Here is a 9,546-nt window from a genome sequence, read left to right on the forward strand (position 1 = left end):
GTCGACCACGGTTCCCTTGACGGGCTGCTTCTACGCGTTTCTCTTTCGCTAAGCTCCTGGCTCTGCTGCCGTGCGAAGACTAACGGTGAGCGTTCGCTCGGCTACGTCGGCGACAGGGACAGCGCGTGCTTACTGCTCGTGGAAACGGTTGGCTTCCATAGCTGTCGCATACCCGCAGCGGGAGATTATCCCGCTACCAAGAATCCGAATGAATGTTCCCCGCGATATGAGCAGACCTGAAAACTTCTACAATGAAATACACCTAGAAACAAATCGAAGACTTTCTTTGATTGATTGATTGATTGATTGATTGATTGATTGATTGATTGATTGATTGATTGATTGATTGATTGATTGATTGATTGATTGATTGATTGATTGATTGATTGTAGGGTTTAACGCGCCGACGCAGCGCAAACGATGAGGCGCGCCGTAGTGAAGGGCTCCGGATTAATTTTGACCATCTGGGGATATTTAAAGGGACCCAGAAAAGCCTTTTGTAAAAGTTACAAAAGGCCTGTATTGTCGCGTAGCACCAATATAGCAATGCAATGCCGTCGGAATTATTGATCTACATTCAGTATTAGCTGCGCCAGAAGCAATTAAATGCACCTCTCCCCCCTTGCCAATCGATTCCTCCTCCCTCTCTGCTTCTTTCAAAGCAGCTGGAAACACTGGGAATAGCCATGTGACATCGCGACGCTCGACTTCCGTTCTGCGCTAGCTACAGTCCTGCGCCTAGGCACGCTTCAATCGCTGCGGACCCGTGTTTGCCTCGGGATCGCGCAGGAAGGAGGAAGAGCAGCCGGAAGCCAATGGCAGTGACGTTGGCGGCGACCGACCTCACCGGCGATTGGGCGAATCAGGGGGCGGCTCGCCGTAGCGTCAGCCGCGATCGCCGTTGCGTCAGCAGCGATCGGCTCGCTGCGGCGTCGCGCTCATCGGCTGAGAAAGGTTATCTTCAAAAATTGTTTACAAATTATCCGTACAACGTATGGGGCTCACACTTGGCTCAAAAATCCCCCGTTATGTGTTCTACCACCTGAATGCATTTGATTGCCACCTTAACAAAGCTTTTTTGGGTCCCTTTAACGTGCGCCGAAATCTCGTACACACGGGCATAGCACGTTTGGCCAATCCCCCTGAGTGGGTACGTGCCATTTCACTGGAACCACCACCACCACCACGTCAGCGTCTTGCGCGAGGCAAGATTTCGTTGCCGTGTGGATACAAGGCTGCCACTTCCTGTAAGCACTCAGCGCCACGTACCTGTTCGCTTCGAACCCTCGTTCTGTATTTTTGAACAACTGTAAATAAAACCCGCCAAATCTAGGCGCCTAATAGCTGCATACGTCCACACGCCTCGTGAAAACATGGCTGCTCGAAAAAGGAACATTTATTCTTATGTAAGCAACCTCAAGCCATTGGTCATTGCTTTGGTTTGTATGATTTGCAACGAACTGTCAAAAAGGACATGGACATTGCCCTGTATGCAATTTAGTCCCCCCCCCCTCCCCCCATCCCAACGAAGCTCATGTTTCGGGAGCAGGCTACGTTGGTGCGGCGAATTTACGCGGCGCCAAGTGATCCATCAGAGTAGCGGCATCGGTTGGACGGGTGTGTCTGCTTGCCGGAGTTGTGGCGGACGCCTCATTATAGCTGCAGTGACGTGCATCTTCTTGGATGAATGCTAAATTTTGTAGTGTGTAATAAATGCAAGTTTTTGATGCCGTAAAGAATTAAGGAATTGCTCAAATTCAGTAGGATGGTTGTCGGTCATCCATGGTGGATGGCGTCCCTAGTCCGGGGATACCATGACCAGATTTATTTATTTATTTATTTCCAATACTGCTAGCCCTTGCGGGCTGTTACACCTGTGCCACACGTACACGAACATTTACATGAAGTGATTAATGCCTTAAGTTTTAATGTCATCATTCAATGCTACACGCAAAAATCTAATGCCATTTGCTGCAATATCATTTTTAGTTTAATTAATGAGTTCCGCACAACTCATTCACCTTCACTAACGCCTTAAATCTGCCTACTCTCGGATGCGATGAGCACCAAATGATACTAACGAAACTCTCAGCACCAGAGTGTTGACGTGGAAACGTAGCTGAACCTCGAAATGGTGGTGGTGGTGGTGAAAAACGTTCTTTACTGAGCTCAAGGGGTAGGGAAAGGGGTGTGGTCAGCCTCCTTCGTCCAGGAGGCCGCGGGCCTGCGCTGCATCCGTGGCTCGTTGCACCAGCGCGAGTTGGCGCTCCGGCGCCGAGCTGGTCAGCGCAGACTCCCACTGCTCAGGGGATGGCGAAATAAGACGATTTTTTGCGCACTCTTTTTGGCGAAGTTTTGAAGACGAAGTTCACTAAAACAGTGGAAAAGGCCACATCGTGAAACTCGTCGTGTTTAACTTTTCGGGTTTGGGTACCGCTGGCTGGCGACGGCAGCTGCTGAAGCCACGTTTAGAAACAGCTCGAACCCTTTTTTTAGAAAAAATTCACGCCATATCCACGGAATGAATGATGATAAGTGGGGCGAAGCTCGAGAGGGGGAGATCGTCGGTAACCGTAACTCTCCCGTGAAAGTTCGTCCATTACATCATTAAGAAAGACGTAAGACTGTGTGCGTACATTGTACAAATCAACTTTTATTTTGTTCTTTTATTTTGTTCTTGTTCGTTTGTTGTTTCGTTTCTTCGTTTGTTCTTTTCATTTCGTCGTTGTCATGACTGGATTGCGAGGTCCCTTCATTACGACGGCTTTATGATCTGTGAAATGAAGCGAGAGAGGTTCTTGTACTGGCTGCAATGGGAAGTTTGCAAACACTAAGTCTATACACGTTCCTCGGATCGTGGTAGGGTTCATATGGATACATCTGAGTGCGTATTTGAAGAAAGAACTTTTATTTAGGGCGAACTTGTGCCCGAACAAGACGAGAGGAAACGAGCAAAGGTCCTTGCGTCTCGTTCGATCTCCGAGAACGACTGCCTGCGTTCGTGGCGTGATCTCTTGCGTGATCGCCCCCTCGCAGTGCACGTGCGCTCGCGCCTCCGTTGGCGAACACAGACAAGCTCACGCTCCCGGTGCCGAGTTTGCGCTGCCGGTTGCAGCCGGTTCTTGCGCGTGCAACGCGGCCCACTTTGCGACATCTCCGAAAGCATGCGGCGGTCACGTACCATGAGACACAAGGGATGAACAGACCCATGGCTTTAGGAGCTTCGCCCCTAAAACACTATTTCTCGTAACGTTCTCTTAAAAAAAAAACATTTGTAACCCTTCAAGACGTTTTTCTCTACGTTAAAGACATCTAAAATATGAGTGAATTTCTCTTTTTGGTCATTATCAGCATCATGCCTAACCCATTTAATGCCTTTGCCTTCTCGCGTGTAGCACGGCCCGCCCAATTAACGTCATTGGGTATCTTAGGGCATTAAAGGGACACTGAAGTGAATTTGTCAAGCTCCCGTTTTTGCTTGCACTGCGTAGACTGGCTCAAATTAGCACACTTTTTATCGTTTATCCGGTTGACAAATCGGTAATTATTTTACAAAGCGCGAAAGAAGAAAAACTACCATGCGCGGTTTGCGGCGGCCGCACCAACTAAGACTGTGACGTTGGGAGGAGGGGCGCCGTGATTGGACAATGCCCAAGGTTAGCAATCACACAAGTTTCGGTTTCGGTTTCGGTTCTGTAAAACATAACCAATGGCGTTGTTGGATGGGCATTCTCAATATCTCAGTAATCATCGTAACGCGCTTCTGCCATGTTGTCGGCTGTAAAATGCACTAGATAAGCACTAGATAAATACTAGATAAGCACTAGATAATGCACTAGATAAAATCCACTAGATAAGGCTTGTAGTCGTAGCATTCACTAGCCGAGACCTACGCAGTGCATGAACGCCCTCCGCGTACCCGCAGACGCCCAAATGTCATGCGCTTTTCCCCCATATTTGGAGCTTGCCTCCCTCATGCCTGTATCGTAAAAAGCGTGTTCGCACCAGGCCAAGGGTCTGTTCATTCTGGCCTGTGCCCACTGCCTGCAAGCAGTCGGTGCTTATGGCAACAGCACGCCAACGAGAACTCGCTAGCGCGCCAGTGCCAGCCTGCGCGCGTTTTGTGAACTAGTTCGTGTAGCCATGAACGTTGCGGCCCAAAAAAAAGTGAACTCAATATAGAAAACATCGGCGGAAAACAAAAAAGTTAACTTACAAAAAAAAAAGCACGTACCCGCGGGGATTCGAACTCGAGACTTGCAAAACACTAGCGGTGACACACCTAGCGCCCCAGACCACTGAGCCACGAAGCTTTTTTTTTTTTTTTCTTTAATACATGGAAATTTTAGAGAGAAGTCAGCCAAGACAATTGACACACAATATAAACACTAACAGACAGAAAAGGGTAAGCCCGTCAGTCTAACAAAGGTCGGCACCAATTCAAAACTCAGGCAAGCAAACGTACGCATCCAAAAGATGCAGCCACTCTGGTGGATCACTCTGCGCGACGTAAACGCTCCGTACCAACGCCGCCTGTTCCCGAAAAATGACCTTGGTCGGCCTAGGGGGTTCAGCATGCCGATCAGTCATGCGGCACTTCCACAAGCTAAACAAACCTAGGAGCACAAAAACGTCATACGGCACCCGATTAACGTCCTCAAATGGCAAGAAGCGAATGGTGTATGGGGTGATGTCAATGCCCTTTTTTAGTGTCCGTTGCAAAACGTCCCAGAAAAACACCGCGTCACGGCACAGCACAAAACAGTGGTCAATAGTTTCTGGTTGGTTGCACAAGCGGCAATTGTCTGACCAAGGGATCGACATTCCTTTGTCTCGCAGCCATGTTTTAACTGGAAGCGTTTGCGAATGAAGCTTAAAGAAAAACGTTTTAGCATTTGGCGGCACGCACATACGCTTGACACGGTCTAAAACATTATTCGTATGGTCCCGCAAGTATGGCTGGCGATAAAGAGGCACGGGGAATAGATTATGAATTAAAGTGTTCGTCATAGCTGTCCTTGAAAGACTAAACAGGTACTCCAGAGAAAACCGCGCAGTAAGGAAATGAAAAGTATCTACAACTTCTTTTAGAAAACCCCATGGCGGCTTTTGGTTGACCTCACCCGTAGAAACAAGGAGAAACGGCAAATGGTAGCTTATGCGCTCTTGAATTACAGTACGTAAAAATGGATGCTCCGCTGACTTGTAGAAGAAAAACCGAGACACAAGTTGGTGCACAAACAAATGCATTAACCCAACACCACCAGACCGTAAAGGAAGAAACAAATTATCTCTGCGCATTGGCTCCCATTCAGATCCCCACACGAAGGTAGCAAACACTCTGTGTAGAGCCTGGACTTTCGCCCGCGCACAGTGCAGTACCTGAAGCACATAAACAAGCTTTGCTACCAAGAAGACATTGCAGACTTGCGCACGGGCAAATACAGAAAGCTCTCGCCCCATCCATGCCTGCGAGGCACGCTTGACATGCGTGAGTGCTGAAGACCAGTGTGGTCCTGAGTTCCTTATTTGGTGCAAAGGTACGCCAAGGTACTCAAGCGGTGTGCTGTCCCAATTAATACCTGCAAATTTGGAAGGTTTGGTTCCCCACAGGCCAAGCCAAAACCCCTTAGTTTTCTCCATATTCATGACCGCTCCAGACACGTCACAAAACTCCTTAGTCAATGCAAGGGCTTCGTGAACACTACGCTTGTCAACACAAAAATAGGCAATGTCATCAGCATACGCAAGAACTTTAACTTCACATGACGCTAACGAAAAACCACGTACTCTTTGACTCTTTTGTATGCTAACACAAAGAGGCTCTATGTACAGTGAAAACAGTAGCGGCGATAGAGGACAGCCCTGTCTAACAGACGATCTGATCTGAACTGGCTTCGAGAGGATGCGATTGACGACAAGTTGTGTAGTGCAATTCTTGTAGCAAAGCTGAATGCCTCTATATAGCACATCACCTACATTAGCCGCTTCCAAAAGTGCAAATAAAAAGTCGTGAGACACCCGATCAAATGCTTTCGCAAGGTCAATTTGGATAAGGGCCACCTGTTCAACCGAATCAGACACGTATTCCAATATAGAACGAGCAATATGTATATTCGTTTGAATACTTCTGTTCCGAATACCGCACGTTTGGTGAGAACCAACTAAACTTGAAATTACGTGTTGAAGACGGTTAGATAAAACTTTGGCGAATATTTTATAGTCAACATTGCAGAGAGAGATTGGCCGATAGCCCTCTACAGATCTCAGCTTGTGTTCATCCACAGTTTTTGGTATTAACACTGTGTGCCCTAAGTAAAAGGTAGGGGGCAAAACACCGTGATCATATGCGGCTATGAATATGTCCAAGAGGACTGGAGCGAGGATATCAGAAAACTTCTGATAAAATTCCCCGCTCAGTCCATCCGGTCCAGGGGTCTTGTTTGTCTTAAGCGAAGAGATGGCAATCTTAACCTCTTCCAGTGTAATAGGGCCGGAAACCCCGGCACACTCATCATCCGCAAGCCTTGGAAGTGCCCCAATGAGAGAATGAAAGCCACGCTCATGACCCACGACATTGGACCCACCAAATAACCTGCTGTAATGAGCATGGAATGCACCGGCAATATCAGCTGAGTCAGTATACCTAGTACCATTATAATTAATCTCAATTATCTCCTTTGCAAGAGCCGATTGGCGCTCATCACACAGCGAACGGCGAGTGGGATAACTGTCATAAAACCTTCGTGTTCTGGACCGAATTAATGCACCGTGGTATTTTTCAGTAACATATTGCTGCAATTGTCCTTTAGTTACGCCAATTTCATCTATACTTGATCCAGGCATTGCTGCCTCCAGTTCGTGAAGGTCCACCAGTGTACGGGAAAGTTCACGAACATGAAAGCGTTTTAGAAACGCAAGACGAGCTGACTCTTCTATAGCCAAGTTTCGCACCTCTTGCTTAAAAAGATCCCAATGTTGATATAATGAAAGCTCAGCTATTGCAAAAGTGTTGTGTAAACACTCCGAAATACTTCTGCAAAAGATTTCATCGGCCAATTAGGAGACGTTGAGCTTCCATAGATCCCACTGAGGCAGCACACCACGCGGCTTTGAGCTACCGAAGTAAACAGATACCATACAGTGATCGGTGAAAAAAATAGGGCGCACAGTATAGTCGGAAATCCCAGCAACTTCTTCTGCAGCAATGTAAATTCGATCCAGGCGTGCATTCGAGGTACACTGAAAGTGAGTGAAGTGCACGGAACTCCCTTTCCTCTCTCCAACATCAACAAGACCATGCTCGTGCACTAGATCAGCCAGGATGGCTGCGCTGCGGTCATATTGCACGCTAAGCCTAGAACGATCCTGCACATTACATACACAATTGAAGTCCCCCATGAGGAGGACTTTTCTTTGCGTACGTAGAAAATCCCGAACCGACAGAAAAAACGACGTACGCTCACGACAGTTCACGGGGGCGTAGAGGCAAATGACACGCCACTCAACACCTGCAATGACAAGGTCACAGCAAATAAACCGCCCCGAAGTATCGGTGCTACACGAGAGACAAGAAAACCCTATGCCCTTGCTGATGAAGACAAAGCATCCCCCAGACAAGCCTGCGGAGTGGCTAACACAAACACTGTACTGCTCTAAGAAGGGCTCTAATGCTGCCGATATGTCCTCATCTCCACAGAGCTTTGTTTCCTGGATGGCCGCAATGCTCACGTCCATCCGTTTAAGGAGGCGCAAAAGCTGGTACTGTCGTCTCCTGTTCCTCAAGCCTCTCACATTAAGTGTGGCAGCGTGCAGTGCTGTGACACTTGCCATACTGTGGGAGCATCTCACGTGTCCTTGTCACCTCCAGATAAACCACCCTTGCGGATGGCCTTGGATGACAGTACCTTTCCTGGCTTCTTGGAACCAGCCAGCGGCACAAGACCACTAGCCAGAACAGCAGCGTCGGAGGAGTCCAGTACGGTGGACGCCTGCTTTTTGCCCGCGATGGATGCCTTCTCGCCATCCACAGGAGCAGGCCTTTTCATCGGCCCGCTGCTACCACCCGGAACGTCGTCAGGCAAAGCCACAGCATCCGCCCAAGATGATGAAGCAATCTCCATGGGGCAAGTAACGGAAGCATCGCCCCCAACGTCACCGGGAGACAAGTCGCTCCTCTCATCATCGCTGGGAGGCAGTGGTACTGAAGCATGGTCTTCCTCCAAGGCGTCAATGGGAGTGGCAGAATCCATGCCAATCGGCTCCCCCTGCTCATCACTTGTCGATCCACTTATCACTTGACCAGGTGGCACCGTATGGGGCTCCACTTGCTCACTCTTCCCCGCTGCAGGATTTGTTGGCACAGCCTCGGGAGGTCCAGCCAACACTGGCTGGTTAACTTCCCCCGATGCGTCCACTACCTCCGTGACATCCATGACATGAGCGGACACATCTTCATCAGTTGGTAATTCGTGACCTTGTCGGAGCTTGTCCGCATATGTCATGACACACCTTTCTGCGGTGTGGCCATACCGACGACACTCGGTGCACCGTGGGGTACGACACTGCCGCCGTACGTGCCCAATCCTGTTGCAACGCAGACAAAGAGGTGGTCTGCCAGGGACCAGTACAAGGCACTGGCTCCCATAAATGTCCATCATGTGCGGTATGTCAGCGACCGAGACGCCATCCTTCAATGTGAGGGACACCTCCCGAGCTCCGGTCTCCATGTGGTCCATTCCTGGACACCTCCACATCTCTCTAGCAACAGACTGGGTAGTTCCGAATGGTTCCAGCGCTTCAGAAATCCTCCGGTTGTCCAAATGGCGCGGCACCCAAAGTAGCTTCATTTTGATGTTTCTCGTTTCCGGGTCAAACACCATACACTTTAGTCCCTTGACGGTGATGTGCTCGAGCTGGACTAGCTTTTGCTTGACACTGTTGGAGACGCAGGTAAGCATCCAAACGTGACTCATTTGATATTGTCCGATGCACAACACATCACGGAGGTTGATAACGCGAGCCAACGCATCCCTAAAGTCAGGAGCCCGGTAAGGACGGCCTTTCAAGTCCGCATGCAGGAAAACGGTATTCAAGACAACGTTACCGGTTGGGAGACGAGGAAGAATGATCTTGTAGTTATCCATATTAGTTTCAGACGAAGTAGTACCTCGGTCAGTGACCGATGCGCTGTTTCCAGCTGAGAGCATGAAAAGACACAGCCGTTCCGAGGCTGGATGCGAAAGTATTGCTAATATAGGGTATATATTGTATAACCGGTTTACACTTTTATTTAGTTTTGGCATTTCAAGCAGCTTAGGTGACTATTTGTTGTACTGCGCACGTGCAGTAAGCGTCGCCCGAGTTTCCAGAGTAGCTCACGTCTAGCAATTGCATTTCGTAGACGGAAAAGCGTTCGCAGATGCGTAGTCGTGCTGCTGACCGCTGTGCTTGTTCGCCCAGCGCAAAAAAGTGCTTCCCGCGCCCTAGTTTTACGCTGTACGGTAAAAATATCAGTTGATTTTATTTCCTTAGTACCTATATTGA

At 48.8% G+C, this 9,546-nt stretch overlaps 1 protein-coding gene across 1 annotated transcript; it reads right to left on the reverse strand.

Annotated features, from left to right (window-relative positions):
- Positions 1-7,847: 7,847 nt before the first annotated feature.
- LOC144148338 (uncharacterized) lies at positions 7,848-9,218 on the reverse strand. Its single transcript, XM_077679887.1, has one exon. The coding sequence runs from the start codon at positions 9,207-9,209 to the stop codon at positions 7,848-7,850; it is 1,362 nt and encodes a 453-aa protein (XP_077536013.1). The 5' UTR covers positions 9,210-9,218.
- Between the last annotated feature and the right edge of the window lie 328 nt (positions 9,219-9,546).

The sequence above is a fragment of the Haemaphysalis longicornis genome, unplaced genomic scaffold (assembly GCF_048455015.1).
Source record: "Haemaphysalis longicornis isolate Haplotype H1 unplaced genomic scaffold, Haemaphysalis longicornis Haplotype H1 scaffold_8, whole genome shotgun sequence".
NCBI classification, from domain to species: Eukaryota; Metazoa; Arthropoda; class Arachnida; order Ixodida; family Ixodidae; genus Haemaphysalis; species Haemaphysalis longicornis.

Excerpts from the sequence above, each read along its gene's own strand:
- LOC144148338 (XM_077679887.1), bottom strand. The coding sequence starts at position 9,209 with ATGCTCTCAGCTGGAAACAGCGCATCGGTCACTGACCGAGGTACTACT.